Source organism: Brienomyrus brachyistius, unplaced genomic scaffold (assembly GCF_023856365.1).
Source record: "Brienomyrus brachyistius isolate T26 unplaced genomic scaffold, BBRACH_0.4 scaffold152, whole genome shotgun sequence".
Lineage (NCBI taxonomy): Eukaryota > Metazoa > Chordata > Actinopteri > Osteoglossiformes > Mormyridae > Brienomyrus > Brienomyrus brachyistius.
In genome coordinates this window covers 240,302-265,369 of record NW_026042427.1, presented here as the reverse complement: position 1 = coordinate 265,369, position 25,068 = coordinate 240,302, and the positions used below count along the sequence as shown (strand labels likewise).

The window sequence follows — 25,068 nt, the reverse complement described above, 5'->3', positions numbered from 1 at the left end:
TAATGACAGACGGGCGGCTGGGAGATGTGTAGATGTGTGGGCTGAAGCCCAGAGCCCCACAGGCGGCCTGCTCAGCGCCGTGTGACACTGGGGTCCATCTGCGCTCGGGCTGCCCATTGTGCTGCCTGAGCCCTGTGACTGCTCACGCTTGTACTCCCATAATGGGATTAGATAGAACATGCGCATTTAAGAATGACCCACTGCACCCTGCGCCGACACGGGATGTCGGGGCAGCGGGGGGCGGAAACGGTCCTAAAAATCCTCCAAAACCCTCTTCCTCTGCCTTTACGCTCCCCTGACTTTGCTATACTTTTATAATCTCCAGTATTATTTATTGATAGTTTATTGTGAATTCTTGTGTTTAAAAGATCCACCTATCCATCCATCTGGTCAGGGCCAGAGGGGGGTGGGGGCAGGGGCGGGTTACCTATCCCAGGCAGCACAGGGCACAAGACGGGTAACACCCCAGACAGGATGATGTTAATAAAATTGACCATGAATGTTTAAAAAAATACAGTGAATGCTGAATTACAGTTAGCTGTTTGCAAACCGCGTGTATGTAATTTAATTTGGTAGACTATACACAGAGCACAAGGCACCAAAAATGTCAGCTATGCTATTAAGTTTACAAATCATTTTTATTTTTGGACATGACAGCATAGAAGATTACCATCTACTTTCACATTATCTACTTTGCAGTTACATTTTTAAACTTCTTTTGCAGCCAGAGGTACCTAAGTTTTGAGAGACATATTAATTTCATTTACAGAATGCACTGTCACAATGATTTTGTATCTGCTGGTCCTGTACTCAAATGAACCTTCCGCTTGATACATTCTTATATAATTTTGTCTAAAATGAATATTTTACAAGTTTTTTTTTCTCTTACCCATTATTACTAGGAGCTGATAGTTTAAGGAGTCAGGCTGGCGACTGGGTGCCTTGTGTGGCTGCATCCTCTTCCTCTTCTTTGCCTCTTCCTCCTCTCTCCACTGTCATTGGCACTCAGAAGCGCTAGCTTCCTGTCCAGGTTCTCCCACTCCTGGCCCCCTGGCTGCTGCCCCCTTTTGGCCATGTTAAGCACATTAAGGTGGCATGTAGCCTAAACTACTAAGAGCTAAGCAGTTGACTCACCACAAAATACACAGTAGGCAATTATGTCTCATTATTTCATCATAAATAAATAAATCAACAAATTAATGGTAGTATGTGTGAGGTTTCGCGCCGGCCAGCAAGAGCATGACTGTTGCATAACAGACATTCCTGGGAGAGGACAGGGCAATTTCTTTGTGATATGGGCACGGCGGCACTTGGCAGAGGAGACAAATGGTACTGCTCATGCAGACACAGGACAATGCCTCAAAAGCCGATGGAAGTCATTATTTTCACGGGGAGCCGGCGCATGGGGCCTTGCGGGCCAGCGAGGGGGGCTGCTCACTCCGCCTCTCACACCTCATGCCCTCGCACACCGGGGGTCTGCACCGCCCCTGAAACCCCAAGCCAAGGAACATTCTCCCTCTTTCTGTATTTCGACACACGGCCATCCATTGTTTCAGGAAATTACTGGAGAGTAAAGAAATATAAAAAACACAATTTAGGTAAATTCTTAACTCTTGGTAGTAGAAACCCTCTGCATGAAGGAGGTGCTTCTTGTGCACATATCTGCTAGCACAGACTTGGGAACATTTCACCAAGCACACCTCACTAAACTGTTCGTAAGTGTTTTCCAAATGAAACTGAAATGTGATGATAAAGCCTCCATTAACAGTCATGGATGTTAGAGGAGCCACGTTAGATGCTCCATGAATGGCTATTGCAGCCAGCTGCTCGGTTACCTTTTAATGGTCAGGTGACTGCACCTCTCCATATCGTGAATGTGCCGCTGCAGCAAGGGTCTCTTTTTTATATTTTAACACAGTGAACAGTAGAAAACAATAAGAAATTTACTGTAACGTGGATCTGTTGTATATGTGCTGCACGTATACAATTAATGTCTGAAGTCCCCCGTGTGATTAATAGCATATTATTAGGTCAACGGTTTTACTCTTGGAACAATAACAGGTGCTAATGTTTTGTGCACCATAATTTTCAGAATTATTCTCTCGTATAGGAATGAGTTTAACCATCTCTTAACAACAAACCAAAGAGGAACATTTCAAGCTTTCGACATGCATCGCATATCGTTAAAGGGCTTCATCAGTGTGTGTTCATATTCTATGTGCCGTTAAACCTATTACTGTAAATATGCCCATTAAACACAGAGATATTGAAGTTGATGGATCACATAACACATCTGCTTGGAACAGGTGTGGATCACATTTTTAGTTCGTCTTACTCGCAGCTGTGCTTGTTTCCACTAATTCCTGTTTTAAAAGCCTATATGCAGAATAAGGCCCAGTACTCGGGTTCTGGTGCATTTGTGTATGTGATCCATAATGAAACCACACACACACACATATGGTAAGGCAAGGTGTGGATCTTTTCCATGCAGATTATTTTTCTTCTTCATTATTTTCCTCCTGTTTCAGGAAACATTCTCTTAATGATGATGTATCGATACGCTTTGTATCCGTATAAGGCAGCGTGCTGGTCGAGCTGTGTGTGGAGTGTGTGTCTCTTTCCCAAGGTCATGTGCGTTTCGCCTGGGGGATTTCCGGTTTCCTCCCTCCGTGCAGAACATGCACTTTAAGTGAATTTGTCTCTCTCGATGGTGTGGGAGGGTGTACTGTGATGGGCTGGGAGGCCTACCCAGGGTGCTCCTGGCCCTCAGCTTCCTGTGCTGGGATCTAGGCTAGCTCAGCCTCGGATTAGAGAACCAGTCGTGGAAAACACAGGAAAGCAGCATTTACGTAAAAAGGGAACAAAAAATATGTCAGGACAGCTTTTTGTCCTTTTTAAACCATGATTAAATTATGATTTTAATAGAAACAAATGAAAAAAAAATGTTTTCATTTAAATTAAGCAATTTGAGACATTTAAAGAACATTTGGACTGCTGTTGTGATCATTGATGAATATGTAAAAAATAAAAAAGCAAATATCCATACTTATACACTCATAACTCAAATTGGAAACCTCTATTGGAGAAATAGCTTAGGTTACATTTTCTTAAAATGCTTAACATGTATTAATAACAAAAGAAATTAATTCAATACTGATTTAGTACATTTTGTGCTTGCTAATTTTGTCCACTTACTAGTTTTGCATATTTTGTCCTTACAAAATGTTCAGTCATTTTTTTTTAAATATTAAATCTTTTGGACTTGTAAACCATCTAGCTTTTGGCTTTTATTTGATGTTGCAGTGGAAGTAACAATTTGAGAACAATGTATAATTTACATTCTGTCGTATGGAATCTAAATGTGTGAAGTTGAAAATGCTATGGTTTGGATTACAGAGCTAACCAGTGATATTTTGCTGCTTTTGGAAAGATCATCTGTTATTAGCCAGCTTTCTTAACAGCAGTCATAAAAAGGATTATTTATTCTATGCCTGTAATGGAAGCTTCCTGTTTTTGTTTTTAGAACGCCATTGTTTCTTTTGCACCGATATGCGCTCCAGGCGCATACAGACTGTTAGTCCCGCTAGAGTTAATCTGGCGGAGGAAAGGGTATTCGGGAAGTCGATGGATTAGCTATTTCTGATGACATAAGGAGAGCTATCTGCTCTGACAGTGTGGTCGTTACCCCATCTGTCAGTAATTAGCTCTGTGTTACCTGGCACCTGCTGGCTGGTCCCACACTCCTTCCCCACCACATGGTCTGACTGGGGAAGGGGGGGCCCTGGGGGGTGGGGGGGGTCTTTTCCCCCTGGGCCATCAACGTTGCAGGGTGCCGAGAAGTGCTGGTCACTGCCGCAGTGTTTACATTAAACAGTTTTATCCATATATTTTTTTTTTTCATCTGTTTTCCGCTCCGCACTCTGGTGGCTTTTTTTAAGAACGCGTTTCAAAAATGGTTTGTTTTTCAGTGTTGTGTTGTCTTCCGAGGCCTTCTGTCACGCTGCTCCGGAGAAGCAGTGTCATACTCAAGTCATCACAGGAGCACTCGTGCTGCCTCCGTGCTGAGCAGAGCGACTCCACAAGCTTCTTATGCATTTGCTGCCCCTGTCACGTTTCCGTTACACCCCCACACCCTTCGTGGTGGCTCTGTATGCTAGACCGCATTGTCTCGCTTTGCTGATTGCCCTTGCATCCCAGGGAACCCCCCGTCCCGTTTGTGTACTGCTGTTCCTCCATTTCACTGTGTTTATTCAGACTTTTGGATGAGGGGAAGCCTGTCTACCAGTACTATCTGCTCTGGCTGCGGCAGACAGCTGGCAAGATGAACAGACTGAGAAGTACCATGTACTCCAAAATCCCGGACGACAGCAGCCGATTTACCAGAATGTTCCTCTTGAATATAATACAGTTTAGAGTGTTAAGCTGTAAATTATTCTTAAGTAGTCTACAAAATTGGGGGTGCCGTTTCTCCGCACCTGTTTCAGAGTGACTAAACCAAAACATAGCTCAAATTCAGAAACATCACAGGCTAACACGCATCACTAGTCAAAGCCATGTGCCTCTCGGGAAATCGGCTTGCTAAGTTGGTGCCCCCTCTGAAGATGGTGCCCTAGGTGGCTACCTAGTGTTGCCTAGTGGGTTCACTGGCACTGCTAACATGCCCTAAGTAGTGCAGCTGACAGCTGGTCTACTGGAGTCCGGCATGGGGGTGATGCATCACACTCATCGCATTGCTGATCGCAAACTGACAGATCCCCGTGTCCTAAGATGCTGTTTTAATGGGAGCAGTGCTGGAAGCGACTCGTTAGACACGGCAAACAAAATGTCTGTTGAGAAAAGGGACAAATGATTGGACAGCCCCGCTTGGCCGTGTGTTTTTCCCGGTCTCTGTGCTCATCTGAGGATCGTTTACAAAAAGCAGAGCTCACATCAACACGTCCTTTAATTTGAGGCCCTTCCTCTGCAGTGCTATTACCTCTGTCATTGTCTCCCAGTCTGTGGTGGAATCTCCTTTGCTAATATGTATTTAAACTGACTACCGCGGTGTTATTGCTCTGCTGTTACGAGCGATGGCTTTGACTCGTTAGAAATACACAATTTAAACATGCTGCACACATATTTGTACTTGTGTGCATAATGCTGTACGTAGCAGAATTAATTTTGCTTTTTTGTCATTGAGCTGGAACAACAGAAAAGTTCTATGACAAAGACGTTGACTCCTCATTTGTTAATTTTATGAACATAGGCATAGATATAGAAATGAAAAGCACAACCTTTTTAGCTATCTAGTGAAATTTTAGATAAAGAATAACTATCCCAAATATGTTATTCAGAAGCGTTTTAAATCACCGCTAACAGTGTTCACTGAATGTCGATTTTTGAAGAACTCAAAATGGAACTTCTGGCATAAAACTGGAAAGCCTACCAACTTCATTTAAATGCTAGCCAGTGGTTAATTAGGTTCCTTGGCATTGTTGGCTTATGTCAGTAAACAGCCAATGCTATCAGTGAGGCTAGAGATCCCTTCCACTCTGCTGGGTTCGTGTTAATCATCGTTAAATGCACCCCTCACAGTGTGCCTTCTCCCCCCACAGGTAATCTTGGCCGCGTGGATTACATCAGCGAATTTGAGTTTGACCTGTTCATCAGGCCAGACACTTGCAACCCACGCTTCAGGGTCTGGTTCAACTTCACAGTGGAGAATGTTCGCGAGACTCAGGTGAGTTTGAGTACAAAGGCCGAACACCCTTAAAAATGGTGACAGTAGTGGCTGTTACCGCTAACAATTAGTTATTTCGCAGACTCTTTTATCCAAAGCAAGGTCATTGTGAACGCACGGCCAGTCAGTCCCAGGAGCACTTGGAGTTAAGGGCCTAGCTCAGGGGCCCAGTTTACGTTCACGTGTGGAAGGTCATTCACAGAAAGAAAACGCTCACTAACATGGTAAAATACTTGACTTATGAGAACCAAACGACGTTCGGTCAGACCCCACATATGACGAAACTCCATTCATTTTATAATGGAGCGGAAAGTTTCCTATTGCCTAGTATTGGCAAAGCCCATCTAACCTAATAGTACAACCTATGTGTTTGTGGTGATGTTTGCCGCACTGCCAGTCATATAACAGTATAGCACATGCAATTCAAGTCAAGTCAAGTCAAGTTGGTTTTATTGTCATTTCAACCATACACACAGTATATAGTGAAATGAGATAACGTTCCTCCAGGACCATGGTAGCAGCGAGGGTTGTTTACAATGTACTGTACAATGTACATACAGTACAATGATAATAAAGAACTATATTACTGCTTTATGCATTTACTGTATTTTTAGCATTATTTAGGCTATTGCCATATATCCTAGGTGTATAGTAGGCTATACCATCTAGGTTTGTGTCACTACACTCTATGATGTTCTCAAAAAGGCCAAATCACCCAATGACGCATTTCTGAGAAGGTATTCTTGTCATTAAGCGACACATGACCGTATCGATTCTGGTAAGTGAAACTATACTGATACATAATTTTTCTTTTCACACCTGTTCCAGTTTTTCTATTGGATGTGTATTTATCGCACCATTCCTTCTTTTATGTTTGTGTTATTCTATGTTTTATATATTTATTTGGTATAATTTGGTAGGTTATCTTTTTCCGATCTGGGACTGCTCGAATTTTTTCCCCTATGAATTAACGGTAATGGCTTCTTCGCTTTTATGCCATTTCGGCTTATGAAAGGTTTCATAGGAACGCCCTACTTTTGGATAGTGGGAGCTACCTGTACTGCAAAGAATAACAGAATATAAACAGCCACCATGTCTTTTATGCCCTGTGTTTTTCTAACAGTCTCATTTTTGCTCCAGAATAGTGCATCATGGGAGTACATACCAAGTGGACCTATATACAGTTACAACACAACATGAAACACAAATTAAATTGAACACTGCTGGCCAATGTCACAGTGGAAATACACCTGTGGTGCCTTAATAAAATAATACAGGCGAACTCACGTCGTCTCAAACTTTTACAACCAACAGTGTATTACCAGTATAACTGCCATCTATCCACTGCCCATGACCTTTCGTCCAGTTCAGCTCATACACTTACACTTTTTTTCTCTTTGATAATAACAGTAACGCCCGAGCCGGGGGATCGAGGGGTTGACAGACTAATGAAAACACCTAACAATATAATAACATCCAGGACCTAACAGGAGGGTGACTCTTTGCCTTCAGAACAGCTTCACTTCAGTCCTTCTTGGAATGCAAATCCTGAAGTGTGCGTACTGTTCATGCATTGGGCTATTCATTAAGATGGAATCCCTACCAGTTCTATGAAGGGTAGGGGAAAAAAATCTATTTTACATTTTGCCCTCCAGAACCACCCATGAAGGTTCAGTGATGATTAGATCTGGTGATTGGGGAGGCAGTGCATGATGTTTAACTTCATCTGGGTGATCACGAAACCATTCTTTAATTTGTGCGGCAGTATTTATGGGGGAATTATCATCTTGGAATATTATAATATCACAAGCAAACTCTGTTTGTATCTCAGGGTACACCTGCTCCTGTAAAATCACCTCTCATTCCTTGGGCATTGTAGGACCATGCAGAGCTGTCACGGGGCCTAATGGCTCCCACAAGATGGCTGCCTTGACCATCAGACATTGTGGACTGAAGCCATCCTTTTGGTTTTTCTACACGTACAGCAGTCCGGATGAAAGTAAAACGGTGAAAGATGATGCAACAGCCACATAAATTTTTCCATTGCTCAGGTTTCCGGGTTTGTGCTCCAGGTCATGTGTCTCTGCACGTTGGCCGTGGATACGATTGTGTGAAGCTCGCAACATCATTTTTTGTTGAGACTGTGTCACAGAGGTTTCAGTTCAGCTCTGATTTCTGGGGCTGTACTCTTGTGGTCAATAGAGACTGATCCATGAAATGTCTGTCTGCCGCCTTGGTTGTGGTGAGCTTGAATTGTGAGCCTTGTGCTTCTTTGCTTGATATCATAAAGACAAATAACCATAGAATCCCCTTAAATGAACTGAATGGACCTGAACATTCACACATGCAGATGGAGACTCATTACGTCACAGGGCGTCTACTGCTTATCCCCGGAGGCAGAACATCACACGAGTGTCTTGGCATTTACGGTTAAGCTGCCTTTTAACTGACAGAAATATAAGCAGTGAGAGTATAGGGATGCTGGTTCACTTTGAATTTCTAAGTATGTTTCCTTTTTGTCATAAGGCTTAAAAATAAAGTATCTCCTTTCTAAGTCACAAAATATCCCTGTTATCCATCTCCTAACCGCTTAACCATTACGGCATCATGGGCAGGGTGGGGTGTGGGGGTGGGCTGGAGCCCATGCCGGGCAGCACAGAGTACAGGGAACACTCTGGGGAACAGGCACACCCCACACACACAGAGGAGGACCAGGAGTGAAAAACACACAGCCCCGGAAGCGAGAGGTGGCAGCGTGCCCCACCAAGCTACCTTATGATGAAATAGCCTCACGCTATTTTACAATCACTCTGCTTGTGGTAAAACAAGCATAAATTCAAATGATTTTAAAATGAATGATCCTTGTTTTCTATTCTAGTGAATGACTATATGGGAAAAATATATATAAATATATTTTTCAGATTGTGCACATTAACAAATAGTGATTTGCAGAAATGTAGCTCAGGTGTCTCACATGCATATAATCAGACATAAATCACATTTAGCAGAAAGTCCCTTAATTGTACCAAAAGAAGCAGCCAAATTACTTCCCCATTTACTTCAACTATATTTAACACAGTGCTACATTTTTAATTTGGTCTCTCTTAATTCGATCAACCTCACATAAATGATTTTAACATGTTTGTAATACATTTAAGTCGTAGTAAAGGGAAATCAAGCTCTTTAAAGCTGTATACGGTGAAACTTTTTTGCTGGGTCCGAAAATGAATAAGTGCACAGACAGAACTGTGCAAACGTCTTAGGCAGCCAAAGAAAATGATGCTTAAATGATTTTCGCGTTGGTGTAAAGCTATGCTGTTATGACCGTCAAAGTGTGTCAGCTTATCCATCTCAAAAACCTCTGTTAAACTCAGCTCAGTATTAATTAAATTAAGTAATTGAGTAAGCTGGAGGCGAAATGTAACAAATACATGGAATGGCTGGGGTGCCCCTGAGGAGAGGCTCGGGAACTGGAGCGTTGTTCATCTAGCCATCCAACTAGATATCAGAACAGACACAATTCTTACTAGTTTTTATTGTTACGATTAATTTGCATATGTACTACCGCTAAACTGTGTTATTTAGTTCTGAGCAAAAGTGCATTTACTACCCAGATAAATTCCTTTAACCATTTCTTTTAACTGCCTAAGACTTTTTCCTCAATACTGTATAAATTCCTTTAACCATTTCTTTTAACTGCCTAAGACTTTTTCTCAATACTGTAAACATATATAATTTTATATAGCTTTCCGGTAATTTTAAAAAAGGTCATTCCAAAATTTCTGTCAGGATTCCAAGATTAGAATAAGTGTTGTGAATTACATTTGACCTAAAATAAAGGAGTCACCAAGACAATGGATATAACCGCGTCATTAGGTCTCTGGGATATCATTCTTCAATAATTCCATCACTTGATGTTTTGCTGATGGTAGAAACAACTGTTTCAGGGCCTGCTCCAGAGTCTCCCGTGAGTGTTTGACTGGTTTCCAGTCCAGTGACTGGGACGGTCATGGCATATGGCTTAAGTCATTTTCATGCTCATCAAACCATTCAGTGAGCACTTGTGCCCTGGCGATGGGGACGTCGTTATCCAGGAAGAATCCACTCCCATTAGAATAGAAACCCTTCACCGGAGGCTGAACATGATACACTTTAGATGCTTTTGTATTCATTGGCATTTACTCTGCCCTCCAGGGGGTGGCATGGACCGGAACCGTGCCAGGAAATCACAGCCCACACTGTATCTGGGCCTCCAGATACCCTCACTATTGGAATCCAATGCTTGACTCCTCTTGGCTCCTGCCATCCATGTACCTGTCCACTTGGGCGAAGGCTGACACATGTAACAGATGCTTGGGCATCACTGATGACAAGTATAGGCTTCTGTCCCTGGATCGGCCTAGAGGATGATCAGGGTTGCCAACTCTGGTCAGCCGACTGGTGTGAGATTTACAATTTGAGACAAGTCTGCGCGCACATGTATGCGCATTTACATGTATGTTAAAGCGTTATTACCTTGTAAATTGTCTGTAGGGTTTGCAAACTACCCCAACACTTTTAATGCAGCTAATTTTAGGTTTATAATGAAATTATATAGATTTGCTGTAAGATTTCTTGCGTGAGCATGACAGTCTCACACCTTATGTGGGAGATTTGGCAACCCTGCATGAGGCCATTCCCTCCGAATTCCAAACCAACATCACTTTTGCCATTGTTCCCTCTCAAATTCAGCAAGAAGGATAATCCTCCTCTCTAAATGTCCTGTCCCAATTACAATTACCCCCTGTCAAGGCACATTGGAGCCTGTCATTTTATGTATGGTTAAAACCATGGGGCACTGAGTCTGGGTAGAATTTTTAAACATGACTGTAAGCATGATGAGATTAAAAATCTTACTATTACTTTTTTAAAAAACTCCTGTTCCAAAGCATGTGGTGTGAGGACAGGCAGCCACCATGTTACGACTGAGATTCATTCCCTATGTCTCTTTTTAAGTCGAATTTGTAGGTAAGTCGGAAAAATAATAATACAGTACATTCATATTCTGATTCTTAACCCGAGGACTGCCTGTATTCTTATTCAATGCACTTTTTTGGTCTTCCCTTTAATTAGTTACCTGTAGATAGATGCTTTGGTGCCAAGAGGGTGCAGCTCTCTCAGGGATAGGGTAATGAGCTGTACCTTGATATCTGAGATGGTACTCAGTTCAGGTTCAATGTTAAGTAACACAACCAAGATGCACAACCATTTTACTGGTTAGTCTGAGGAGGAAATTCAGTGTTTACTCCTTTGAAAATATGTAATTAGGAAGCTTATGTTTGCTAAATACCTATTTTAAGAAGAAGGAGAGAGTATTTCAATATATAGAAATAACAATGAAACTTCATTTTTACTAATGATTTAAAAGCAAACAAGATCCCACTAAAACGAATGACAGGGAAGTTAACAGTTTAGATTAAACTTTTTAATGTATATGCTGCATCTTTGTGTGAAGTTTAATAGTGGTGCATAGTATACAGTATCGTAGCATTGTGCAATTATGTTAATTGTGATTGTGTAATTATAATGATTGCTGAAAAAGCAATGCTGGTATTATACTTGTCTTTATCTGGATTATACTCCTGTGTTGTATGGCTTTCCTGCACAGTAGTTAGGCTGATTGGCATCTTTTAATTGCCCGTAATGTGTGACTGGGTATGCAAGTGTGTGCGTGTCTGTGCCCTTGCAATTCTAAAAGACTGGTTTCATACCCGGGGCGTGCCCCCGCAATGGGCAGGTATCCCACCAAAGGCGAGCCCCTACAAAGGACCAGTATCCCTCCCAGGGCATGCCCCTGCAATGACCAGATATCCCAATTAGGGCATGCCCCAGCAAGGGAGCATCTTTTAATTGCCCCAAGTGTGTGATTGAGTATCCAACTGGGTGCATGTCTGTGCCCCTGCAATTCTTAAAGACTTAAAGGTTTTGTACGCAGGGTGAAGGACCGGCATCCTGCCCAGGGCATTCCCCTGCACACGACCGGTATCCAGCCCTGGGCACGGCCCCACAATGCACAGGTGTTCTGCTAAGGGCGTGCCCCTGCAATGGATCGGCATTTCCCCCAGAGCTTGTCCCTACAAAGGACCGGTATCCCGCCCAGGGCGTGCCCCAGCAAAGGACAGGTATTTGCTCAGGGCACGGCCCCACAATGGACAGGTGTTCTGCTCAGGGCATGCCCCCTCAATGGATCAGTATTTCACCCAGGGCGTATCCCCGTAAAGGACTGGTATCCTGCTCAGGGCGTGCCCCCGCAATGGACTGGTATCCTACCCAAGGCGCGTCCCCACAAGGCCTGGTATCATACCCAAGGCATGCCTCCACAATGACTAGTATCATGGCCAGGGTTTGCCCCCACAATGGACAGGTATCCCACCCAGGGTTTGCCCTCACAAGGAGCAGTATGCCGCCCAGGCTGTGCCTGTACCCTGCTATCTGAGATAGGTTCCAGGTCCCCCCGCGGGAATTTCCAGTATCATTGATCAGAAGATGGATGAAAGCGTAAATTTTGATTCATGGCAAACTATTGTTGGCTGATTTATTCTTTTGAATGTTCTGTGTATCTTTGTAGCATTAAATATTACATGAAATGATTGTTAAAATGTATATACAGATTCTTATTAGAGTTAATGTGGAGATGTATTGCAAATGATCTTTTTTACCCGTGAACAGCAGACATACAGCTCTAAGGGAGTTTTGGCTGTCAGAGAGTACAGATACCTGCAGCCGTTTCCTAGAGAAGCCCCTATATCACTGCACAAACGAGCGTGTGTCTGCCCTGTCTCTCGTCCAATGGCATCGAGCCGCACAGAGCACTCAGACAGGGGGAGCTTGGCCTCCCAGCGGCAGCCAGCACATTTGTTTAGCTCTATTAATACAGACTGTAGTTTTATCAGGACTGTCACTTAGAAGGAAGAGAAAACCTGCAGAAAGAGACAGGAAACCAAACAGACAGGTGTGCTCCCTGTGATCCGTCTCCGTAACGTCTGTGAGCGTTGGATTCGCACACCGGGGCAGAGCTGTACAAAGAGAAGCTGCTGAAAGAAGCAAATGAGGGACGCTGCCGTGCCCTCCTGCGGCCGGGCTCTATCGCAGCATCTTCCCGCAGTGCTGTAGTCAGCGCTAATCACATTTTATGGCAAGGAGATGAATGGGAGGCCTACAGTGGGAGCCTTATCGATCGTGGGGCCAGATACTACACAGCATCCTGCACCAACAGGATATTTGCTGCTGTGGCAAAAAGAGTATGAGCCCTGTGAAACAGACTCAAACACACAGGCTCGTGATATACTTATAGGATAACCTGTGGGCGGTGAGAAAATAGGTATTTACTCATAGTTCAGCTTTATTTCGAATGCATACCCCATGACCCTATAATCCTCTCTTTTCTCAGTCTGATTTGAGTTTAAAATGAGGTTTTATTGTGGATTTAATTAAGTTCTCTGTGAGGTGGGAAGTTAATAGCTACATTGCCTGAGTAAAATGGTGTTTGATGGGTCATGCTTACATCAGATTCACACACCGTGCTCCTCTTTTCAGCTGGGTACAGCCGTTCCATTTCAGTACTGATAATGTAACTTACTATCTAGAATCAGATTAAATGCCTAATTGAATGTGTTATTTGAAACCTTGGTGAGAAAAAAATGTTTTAAAATACTTTAAATTGAGGCATTAGGTCCGGGAACAAGTGGCTGGGCTGTAGCTGTGGAAAATGGGCGAGCTGCTAGCTTGTTATGAGTGTGCCTGTCAAGGGCCTCTCTTTCATGCCTGTGAATCTGCATCTCAGCCATTAAAGCACGCCTGAGTGCCTCCGGTATTCCACATGCGTCTCTTTGGCCATCAAAAACACAATGTTTTACAGGGTAAATAGTATATTTAATGAGACCTCTTTTAAATGTTCTTCTGCACTCATTTACCATAAAAATACAGAGCATAGCTAAGCTGTAAAACTCATTGCAGGGTATTATTAAACATAAATTAATGATGTATCCTGCAATACCAATGGCCAATATCCCTTTAGGGGTCAACTATCATGACCAACTAGCATGGCATAATATTTCTTACTTATGGGACTTAGAGTGTTCTGGATCTCCCCCCAGTCAGAAACGACTTACTAGAAAATGCTAAGGCTAATAACATCGACTTAGCAGCTAAAAATGAAGAGTGATAGAGCACAGCAGGCATTAGCTGGAGCAGGTTCATGTAGCTCTTGTGGGGTCACATATTATCTCAGCAAATGACTGTTCCAAGCTACATTAGACACTGAAACACTAAGTGGACCAGTCAGTCGTGCTGGATGTGCATGCGGTGACTGAGAAGATGACTGAGGCGGCAAGGTGTGGTTCTGTTTGCTGTTTTGGTGAAGTAAAAAACATGCCGAAAGTAAAGGGAAGTATTTTCTTTACTCATACAGTTCTTACATTTTTTTTCAACAAATCTTACTATGTTGCGGTTTCCATACTTTGTAAAGAAGGTTAATTAGATGGAATTCTGTTGCATATACGGTAAGAATATTTAGTTTATTGGTTTAATACATCTACCTGTCTGTCTGACAACTTAAAAATATGCCCCCAGTAGTATTGGGGTCGTAGTATTCTAAGAAATGTTAAATCTGTATTTTTGGTACACCATATATGTCTATGATGGGGCATCTGTGTTTAAGAAATAAAATTTTAATTGAGCAACATTAAATAAAAAAAAATGTGATTTAGTAAGCACGTAAGTAGAGCTGTCCTGGATACATGTTGAACAGTGGAGTGAAGTGTTGTCTCCCAGTTCTCCTGCCACTTCTCACCAGTGGACGGGGAAATTGGAAATGGCAAAAGACCATGGATATTGGAACTGAGATGTCAATTTTGAAGGAGTGTAAGCCAGAGGAGCAGCTCTGGTTGGCCTCAATCAGCTTAACAGCTTTGTTGAAATTGGCTCTGCTGTGGCGTCGTCATTACGGATACATTTATTTTTCTTTACTTTTGCCCCTTTTCCCATCCCACAGTCAACCTCAGGTGACTCTGGAGAGTCTCTTGCCGATCAGTAGTGTGGTGTGGGCTGTGGCCTGCGCAATCGCATCGAGTCACTGAGCGCCGTGTTCTGCCAAATTGGTTTGAAGGGTCAGTGTGCAGCAGATATAGGATTATCACCCAACTTTCCTTAAGAAATAAGTGCCAGTGATTTTCAAGGTGATATTCCAGAAATACAGAAACCAATCCAATCCAATCTAATCGCATCTCTCAGTTAGCCGCTCCTGGGGCCCATCGAGGCAGCAGTGAGAGCGGTTTGCAATCTGTGCGTGCCAGTTCTTTTCGGTCAGGGTCTTCCAGGGATTTGGGATCGATCCATCAGTCGGCTTCGCAGGGTCCCAGATCCCACTAAAGCCCCTGTTGTGGATGACCATCACTGGATGGGAGGGCCCATCTCTCTCTGTGCAGGCAGGCCAGAGGTACGGGGTGACCCCTCCCTCACCACATACATGCTCCGTGGGGGTGGCTCCCCACACACTGACTGGGAAACGCTCCCATTCCACCTGCTAAAAGACCTCCCTCACTGTGCGTTCTGAGGTCCTGCTGGCTCCAGCACTGTCGGGTTCCCCTTCCTCTCTATCAGCTTACATATCGTTGGTCTCATGCCAGACTCAGCTTGGGGTCATCGCTTTACATTAGCTATCGTGGATTATGCCGTCAGGTAGCCGAAACCCATTTCCTTATGCTGAGCCTCCGCCAACACTGTGGCGTGAGAGGTAACCCTGCTGTGGGCCGAAGTAGCTATTCCTGGGGAAAGCAGATGAAGCCACTCAGCGGATTAGTGCAAAATTTCTAAAACTTGTATGACTGACACCTAGCTATTGTTTGCTAATGGAATTTGTCGCCATTTAAAAGGTAAATATGGCGCGTGTAGTATGCGAGTGTGAATGGTTGCTTGTCGTTCTGTGATGCTGTTATTGGCAGTGTCTGGCTCGCTTTGGGACGCCATCGAGGGGGGATTACGTAGGCAGCGTGTGAATGATAGAAGATGTGCAGTGTAGCGCCGTACCCTGTCTTAGGCTGTGGATCAACAGCGACATTCATTCCAAGATCGCCAAGGCGACGCATTCCCTATCACGGCTGGTTCGCAATAAACCGTGTCAGTTGTCAAAACGTTGTCTTAATTAAAAGATTTTGGCAGCAGCAGTGCCTTGGAACATGGAAACCTTAATCCTGGTATTATTCATGTCATCAGAAAGGCGGTGCTGGGCTTGAAGCACATCCGATCGTAAATCACATTGGATATTTCCTAATATTTAACATTAATAGAGGCTGTGAGCAATTACACATCTTTCCATAGCTATAGGAAGTATATTGTACAGTTTATTTTCTACTCCACCCCCAGGTGAACTTTCAGAAAGTACTACCCAGGCTATATTGTAATTGGCTTTGGAACTGTGGGGCTCCCGTGATATAGCTGTCATCCCACTGATGTATAGGTGCCCGCACCTTATTATAGAGGCAGGAATGGAGCTCGATAGCTTCAGAGCAGGGGTGTGATAATGGATATGATGCATATTGATTTCTTGGATGGGGGGGGGCAGTAATCAGTATAAGCCTTCGTACTCTGTCTTTCTGTTGTCACCCCCACCCCAGATAGGACTATAGAGACAGTATAAGCCTTTGTAAGAGTCACGCTTCAGTGCCGTCGGCAGGAAGCCTGAAATCTGCATGAAGGAGTTTGCGGTGCGCCCCCTGTGGTGCGGGTGTGTCTGACCTCTCGCCCCGCGGCACAAAGTCATCCTCCATTTTCCAGGCTGCTCGCCCCCGTCCTCCCTTGTCTCAACGTCCTTGGCTGTTTTTGGGGACAGGCTGGCCTCAGCCCCGAGTCTCCCCCCGAGGCCGAGGCAGATGATGATAATGGTCCCCGGCACGGCGTGGCGCGGTGCGATGCGAAGCGGGCCGTGCAGTGCGTGTGGCACGCCTGCTGCAGAGCTCACAGTGCGGAGCGTCTGAATTAGAGGGTGACACCCACTTTATCAGGGCTGTTCATGCTGGCCCCCCGCTGGCAACAGGTTTGATCTTCAGTTTACTCTGTGTGGTAAAAACATGTCATTTTATTTGTATTTCCGTGTTACTAACAGTGACATTTCCAAAATGCTTTTTCCTGATTTGCTCAGAGCACTTTTTCCCAACCCAGTCCTTGGGCACCCACAGCCGGTCCAGGTTTTGTATCCATCCCAGCTCCCTGCCAGACAGTCCACATTTTTGCAAGCCCCGAATTGGGAAACACTGGCTCAGAGGATGCAGTGCGGGTTGGTCCATTTCTCTGCAGCCTCGGTGGTGGCGGGTGAGGTGCGGGTACTGGGTGGCTGAATGTGCCCCAGGGTGGTTGTGAGTGAATCCCTGAAGCCAGGTCTAAAAACAATCATGGCATCTGGGATATCCTGCCTGTGAGTCCCGATTCCATCAGCACAAAAGCAATGTTTCCCAATCCAGCCCTTGGGGACTCACAGAGAGTTCACATTTTGCTAACTCGAGGGAGCAAAAATGTGGACTGCCTGACAGAGAGCTCGGCGGGAGCAAAAACGTGGACTGGCTGTGGGTGCCCAAGGACCAGACTGGGGGACACTGCTATGAACACTCACCTAGTCATATAGTTATGCTAAAATAAAGTACACTCATGTATGTCTGTGTGTCCTTTTATCAATGAAAAATATACACATATAGGTACCTCTTGGCTGGTGCTTTGGGGTCTCTACCTTGCTTGTATGTTTCATTGTTATGGCTGGTGTTACATCTGATGTTGCCAGCACTAATAATGTAGTCGTTCTAGAGACTCATGCTTAGAAATTCATAAAATTAAAGAAACAGATTGATAGAGGAACAATTCGTCCATCCTCCCATCTCATGAAGGGCCTGGTACGTGGCTCCAGTAGATGAGGAAACAAGGATGGGATGCTGCTCCATCACAGGGCACACACTCTATGAGCAATTTAGAGATGCTAATTTGCCTAACTGCATGACTTTGGCCTGCAGGAGTAACCTGGAATACACAGAAGAATCCCACATAGTATGGGGAGAACATGCAAACTCCACACACAAAGGGGGGTATTCCGCCCCTGGAGATGTGCTGCTGCAAGGCGACTCACTGATGCGCCCAGTGTTATCTGTATATGCAGTACAGTGCATAAGTCTTAGGCAGTCAGAGAAAATGATGTTTAAATGGTCTCCATGTTGCTGTAAAACGATGATATTATGTCTGTAAAAGTATAAAAGCCACGTCAAAACCTTTCCTAAAGTCACCCCAAATAATTTACCCACCACCCCAACTCATATGGCTAATCAATACCTCACTGACTTTCTAACACAAATGTAGTTAATTAATTTAGTAAGCTGGTTGTGAAATGTAACGCTGGCTGGAGTGGCCCTGAAGGGAGGTTTGGAAACTGAAGCAATGTTCATCTAGCTTTGTAGAACAGAGGAATTTCCTGTTAGTTTTTATAGTGCTATTCTTAATTTGCATATGTTCTAATGTAAAATTGTATTTTTCGTCCTGAGCACATATATCCATACTAACCAGATAAATAGTTTGAAACATTTCCTTTGACTGTCTAAGACTTTTGCATAGTACTGCATATTCACCAGTTGCTGGTGAGGTTTTTGTGAATTCCAAAGCCCCCCCTTCCTCCAATCAGCACTAGCTTACTGTGGACATTATGATATAGAACAGTGAGCTGGCAAGAGACTCCGGGGAGGGAGGCAGGAGTCTTTGGCTTTGAGGAGCACCAGTGCTTACCAATGCTGCTCACTCACACTGCTGCTTCACTTTGCTTTTCACTTTTCACTTTACCCAGAATCCTTTGGTTTGTTGTTGTACACTGACTGTTGGACTTTTCTCACATGCTAACTCACATTATGTGAGTAAAAACTGATTTGTGCTATTACAGCGAATTTCCGTGGCACGAAAGTGAATTTCAGACATTAAAACAGTGAAATATCGCTGACGCGTCTACATGCAGGCCGTCGGGGGCCTGCTGGGACGGCACGGTACCGGGGCCACACAGAGCGCCGTGCATCTGCATGGAATTACGGGTGCGGAGCCGGGACACGGATCATCATTCACGTAGCGTGATGAACACGAATCGCATGGCAGATAGAGACAGTCTGCACTCTGCTGTTCTGCAAATGAAACAACTGCACCCCTAATCGAATCCTCTCTTCATGCCAGCGCCGCCTTAAGTCGGCCTGAATCCGATTGCAGGCTCCGCCTTGTACACGTCGTAATTAGGCCGCCATTTAAAACCTGGGGCCTCCTCCGCCTCCCGGCTCCGGGGGTAACCCTTCAGTTTCAGGGGGACCAATCAGAGTGCGGCGTCGCTCAACGGGACCCTAGTGCTGCTGACAGATTCATTATGCCAACTAGTGGCCTGGGAGCACACATTTCAGCATGTTTATTAAACAGCGCCGAGCCGCTAAATAAGAGCAGCGCCGCTGGGCCGCCATCGCGTGCTTCTGTTTGTGTGGCTCATTTAATCAGCGGCCTCGTCCGTCTCTCCGCACCATTTGTTCTCTGAGGATAATTACTCTTCAGATTGTTCTCCCTGCGTTATCTGTTTTTGCTATTTTTTTTATTTCCCTGTGGGGAACCCTCCCAGTTTTACCCCAGTGTACTGTCTAAGTTGTGATGTTTCAGGCTTGTAATGATATGAAATATAATACCTATGATCTTATACGGCTCTGTTAACGTATTAGGCCGTAGCTTTGTTCCGGGTGCCAAAAAGCACCCCCTTCTTATTTTCCGATGCCTTACTGAAAAATGAACAAAAGCTGACTAAATAAGATGCATCCCAAGATATGCGGTTCATCTTCAAGCTGCTCAGTCGACACGCTACAAGCCGTTAGAAGCAGCGCATTCAGCTTCGATACTTGTTTAGCATCTTCCTTACTCCCCGAAATATGGAGAGCCCTTTGATAAGCTGAGCTGGCAACGCTGCACATTTCCGTTTAGCTGGGTCATGTAATATCATGCCGTTCTTTTCCAGCAATCTGCAGACTTAGCATGTCTGCAGCGAATCACGGGCTGAGGCTAGTCGATGGGATTGTGTTTGGAGTTTCAATTTCAGCAGGAGTGTGTTGATGTTCTGGCAGCCGCCTCTTGGCTGCGGCACAAATTCACTGCCTTGGGTTGATCCGCGTGATTTACAGCCGGCCTGCCCATTGTTAGCCTATGAATAGGCAGCCATTTTGTGCTTTATGCTGAATTTTGTGAGCCTTTACCAGCTAAATTGTTGTCATTATTGCATGCAGAATATGTCTGGCAGCCACGTACGGTGTAGGAAGCTGTAATTAACGCTGGTGGTTTTCTGTGTGAATGCGTTCAGGCTCTTCATGTATGTGCTAGCGCCGGCTGTATACTGGTGAGTAGCCTGTATGGACCTCTGGAATCCCAAAGCCCATACATGCATCTGTACAGAATATTCAAAATATTCAAATTAAGAATATGAATTTGTCTTAAGTATTAGAACAGAGATAAAATATATATTAATTGCTTACTTAGAGTTTACTTAGACCTGGCAGTTTCCCAATGTAAAGTGTTTTAGCTGTTGTATTCCTTTACCACTGTGCTGAAAATCTCCTCTGGTGACGTTTCCCTCATTTTGTAAAAATGCGTGTGTCTGGCTGCTCTGCAGTTTCCCAGTAGTCTGTGTGACACGGCCCTTAAACTTATGCTGTTTCTCACACTTATTTGGATAAGCAGTCATTTCAAACAGGCTAGATCCCCATATATATCACAAAAAAAAAAAAATCACAGATCAGTATACTGTAAAAATACATGACACTAGTGTGTTTTCACAAAGTTTTTTGTAAGTCTCCCAAGAAGAGAGGAATTACTCAACAGTTTATATGCAAGAGGAAGTTAACCTGTGTAAGCTGGCCCTTCCGTGTTCTTGATGATGTCATGTTTTAATGACGGCAGCCCTAAAGCCCATGGAAAGGAAATCGCCGGAGGGAAGCCAAGAGCTTAAAGGGCTGAAGATTTGGACTCATTCAAATCCATGGGGACTATCCTGTGGTGCCTTTCGGCAAGGTACTTTACATAAAATTCTCCAGTAAAAGATCCTGCTGTATATAAATGGGTTGTAACTTTATGTTGCCTTGAATAAAAGTGTCAGCTAAATTGAGTGTCTTGGATGTAGACTGTGGTCTTTGCTGCTCCTGTCCCTCCATATTGTCTGTCCTGGCTTTTCTCTTTTGTCACTGTTCGCCGTTTCATGGACCTGAGCTTTCTGCGTCCATCGTGTGAAGCAGCTCTGAGCTGTAGGTTCCTCTCGCCCTTTATTTTGGCCTCCTAGATGCTAGTCTACGACTCCCCGGGCTTTGCCCCGCCAGCATGTCGGTGTCACCGATGGCGCCATGTGCCTTTATGACGTACCCAGGGGTTCCCAGGAGCTGCATTACTAGTTCACATTTGTCAGGACTAGTGCACATTTGTGTCGGTGTTCCCTTGAATCCTCCCTTGGCGCTGAGGCTCTGCGGCCTGCTGTTCACTACTGGCCTCTGTTGTCTTGTAGGTTCTCTTGGCCACTTGTTGGGGATATCTGGCCATAACTATAAATTTTCTTTTTGTGGCCGTCTGATAATAATTTCCCAGGAAAGCTGAAGTTGGCCCATGTGTCCTTAAATTGTTTTCCTCACCTGCTCAATTTATTTTTACATTCTTACCCGTGACGCTGCTTCACTTGACGATGAACTTCACTCATTTTGTGTCTTTGGGAAGGTTATTTGTGCTCCGTAAGTGTATATAGCTGGCAGCAGCGGAGCTGGGAGTTTATCCTCAGTTTATACTGCCTGTGTTGTTGGTTTTCATTTAATGAGTAACATATTTGGGCGGCCATCTGCTCGGGGAGTCTCCAGCCTCACCTGTCTAGGCTCGCTGTCATACACTGCACGCCACTGGAGGCTAAGACCAGCCTCAGCTCCATCCGTGAGCTGGGCTTGGAAGGGGTCATCTGGCAGGCATCCACACCTTATTCATTTATGCTAATGGACCAGAGGCCCATTAACTCCGACCAGAGTGAAGTTGTGGACAGCACCCAAACTCAGACTTGGGTCCTTTAGTGAACTGATGAGTGTTTATAAAGCTCCAAATCGCCACGCGAGGCTGAAATGGTGAGACGTCAGTTACAGACAGCCTCCCCATCCTCCAGTTGCATTGTGCAGACCTGGCTTTTATACCCGAGGTGCTGGGAATACAACTGCTCCGCTGGGATCCGTCACTGTTTAACAGCATCGTTCACATAGATCCGGACCCTAAGCTAGACTGGATTAAAACAGGCAGAGAGTGATGTGCATTTTCCTCCATTTAGGGTGGGTTTGACTCGCAATCTCAGGCTCCCCCCGGGCGCCTAATAGGCACCAAGGTCCTCCAGGCCCACCGACTAATCTCCATGCCAAGGTTTCTCAGATGAAGAGCAGCACTCCGTTTGCCGTCAGAGTAACAAGACGAGATTAGCAGAGACAAGCCAGCAGAAAGCACAGCGTTAACATTTATTTGTTTACGCCAGATATTTGCCTTTTTTGTGAAAATATAAAAAGTTTCAGACTTGTTTGTTGGGCTGTATTTGTGCATCATTTTCAGTAGCATTGTAACACCGAAAGCCTGATTATAAAAATGGCTTAATTACCAGTGTGACTACTTCTGCCTCGTGTCCCTGGGGTTGTGGGTTCGAATCCCACCTCTGCCTGTGTCTGGAGTTTGCATGTGCTCTCCGTATCATGTGCCTTTCCTCCTGTGGTCTAAAGCCATGCAGTCAGGCTAACTGGCTTGTCTAAGGCTCCAGGACACCCACCGCCCTGACCAACAATAAGTGGTTAGAAGATGGATGGATGGATTTGTCACTTTTAACTGGCTTCACAGTTCATGGTGAGACTTTCATTATATTAAGCAAGGGATTTATGTTACCCGTATGTAAATCAAAACAAAATGCAACTGTTGCATATCGTTATGATTAATATTTGAAGCTCAGTAGTTTGTTATTGCTAATAAAGTGAATTATTGTAATTGATTATTAAAGTCTAACTCCCCCGATAATTATTTATAATTACAACTGGGGTAGCTGTTGTAGCTAGTGGAAGATAGTATTTCCTACTGCGCTGTGCTTATGTGAATGTAGGCTACAGGGTCCAGGAAACCTAGCCTGTCCACATAAGCAGATGCCACTTTCCTTGATTACTGATGTAGCACAGTAGATAGAACGCTTCCATTTTCACCCCCCTCGGTACTGTCCCCCCACCATGCAGAATATGCTTCAGAAGCTGTAATTCCAGGCACTGCAGATCCTGAATGCTGTTTAATTCCCTCCGCTTAACGGCTTGGCCGGCGGGAGGAATCACTCTCCCTGTGTTTCTGTGCCTGAAGCTGTTAACAGTATGCATCAGTAAAGCTGGATCTCAGTCCCTTCTTTTCAGTTAGGGTTCAGTTTCACGGCACAGAAACTTTATATTTATGTTTAGAGACATGCAGTTTTTAATTACAGTGACACTGTTGCTATATCTGAGTCTCTTACTTCATGTGATGTTTTGAAGAGACCATCTCCTGCATAGGCTGTCTCTGGTCCATTTAACAGGAAGACCTTCCTCAAAGTGACTCGTGTTCAGTTTCCTACAGGCGTAACGTAAAACTTTAATTGAACTGACCTTTTCCACGTAAAAATTGCATAACATGAATGTAATACGACATACAAATATTGTCGATTTTTTCTAAGAGCTATAATGTTACACGCTGGTTTTATGTGTGGAGATGTGAAGAATTTGAGGTTCTCCAAATTATTTCAGGGTCACAAAGGTTTTTACAAAAGTGGAGATCGTCTGAATGTTAGTCCTGGACAGACAATATAACAACAATGTCATAACAACAGTCTTTGTTTCTTTGACTTGAAGGTGCAACTTTTGGCAGCAGCATGATGAACAGAAATACAGGAAACACAGAACAAACATAAACCAAGTTATAAACCAGCTGTTTGTACCGTAGCTGACAGCACATTTTAATACCCCTCATAACACCTTGAAGCAGCATAAGGACATTATCATACCAGTTATAACGTTTTATTGGGCCAAGAGCGCTGCCCATTGCAGAGGCCGCTTGCATGAATACTGTAGATGCCACTTCCCTTACAGACCGTGCACCTGAGTAAAAGTGACATGCCCACCTTTCATACAGAAGAAATGAAGAGCAGGATTTCTCACAGCAGTTCACTTTTTCCACTAGTTTCAGTGCTTTTTAATGTGTAAGGGCATGTTCTCGGCATGTTGCTGATGCAGCTAATTTGGCTTGGAAGGGGCAGTATCTGCGAGACCAGTATAAAACCGTAGAATATATGGGTTGTTATGTTACGATGTGCCATTCTGGGGGCTGGAGTAGAAATGGATGGCGTCATGGCGGCCATGCTGGTCTGCGATAAAATAAAACATTACGTGATTAGAGGTCTGGTTTTATTTCAAAGGCCTTGAATTGAAGAAGAGGCACATGGAAATTTCCAAACACTGTGCTAGAAGATCCTGGTCATGATCAGAAACTAGCAGGTTAAATTTGAACTCCTAATTCTAGTACTACTGCTAACTTAGGGCTGCTGAGTTGGCGAGCACAGTTGGGATCTATTGTTCCTTTTGGGTCACAGTTGGGTAACACAGGCTGGAAGTGGTGCAAGCAGGTCTCAGTGAGCTGGCCGTGTCACCAGTGGGGGGGCGGGGGGCTTTGTTCCATGAGGGTTTTATCTCCCAGCAGCACCTTGGGCTGTGCTCAGACCGAACTCCGCGGCTCTATAAATCAGACCCTGGGCTTTGACAGCATGTGTGCAGCCTGTCACAGCTGCTGCTGGACCTGCAGAGGCAGTGCGTCAGTGAAACAAAGCGGCTCTCACACGCGCCGGAGCTGCTCACTGGACACTGCTGCCCCACCGATTCCCTCCTTCACAGCCTTTCTTCTCCTCTTTCTGTTAGAGCCTTTGGACATGTCTTCTTCTGTGAGTGCTTAACCCGTCAGGCCTCTCTCCAGGAACAAGCACAGACAATAGCAAATACATTGAAATATTTTTCTAGCTAGAGGATTTACACACTTCTATTCAGACAAAGCATGCAAAACAAGAGAGTGATGGCGATTTTAAGCGGATTCTAAAGTGTAATAATACACAATATGCTGTACTGTAATGTCAGTAAATAAAACAGGGGTGAGTCAGTTGTCAGTTTTTAAAATCTTTTTTCCATCCTGAAGGGCTGCAGTGTAACAACAACAATTCCGTGCTGAAATAGGTAAACTCAAAAGCTAATTGGTTTAATTAAATGCTAAGGAGC

The 25,068-nt window shown here is 44.4% G+C and overlaps 1 protein-coding gene across 5 annotated transcripts in view; it reads left to right on the top strand.

The window, feature by feature from the left end:
• Window positions 1-25,068, top strand: part of agbl4 (AGBL carboxypeptidase 4) — a 298,733-nt gene that overhangs the window by 34,302 nt on the left and 239,363 nt on the right. For all 5 annotated transcript variants that reach the window (XR_007388912.1, XR_007388913.1, XR_007388911.1 and 2 more), the window contains exon 3: window positions 5,595-5,719. Coding sequence is in view for 2 of the 5 variants with exons in the window: in XM_049005141.1 (XP_048861098.1) it covers window positions 5,595-5,719 (125 nt within the window). In the remaining 3 variants the exon portion in view is untranslated. The remainder of the gene's footprint in view (window positions 1-5,594; window positions 5,720-25,068) is intronic.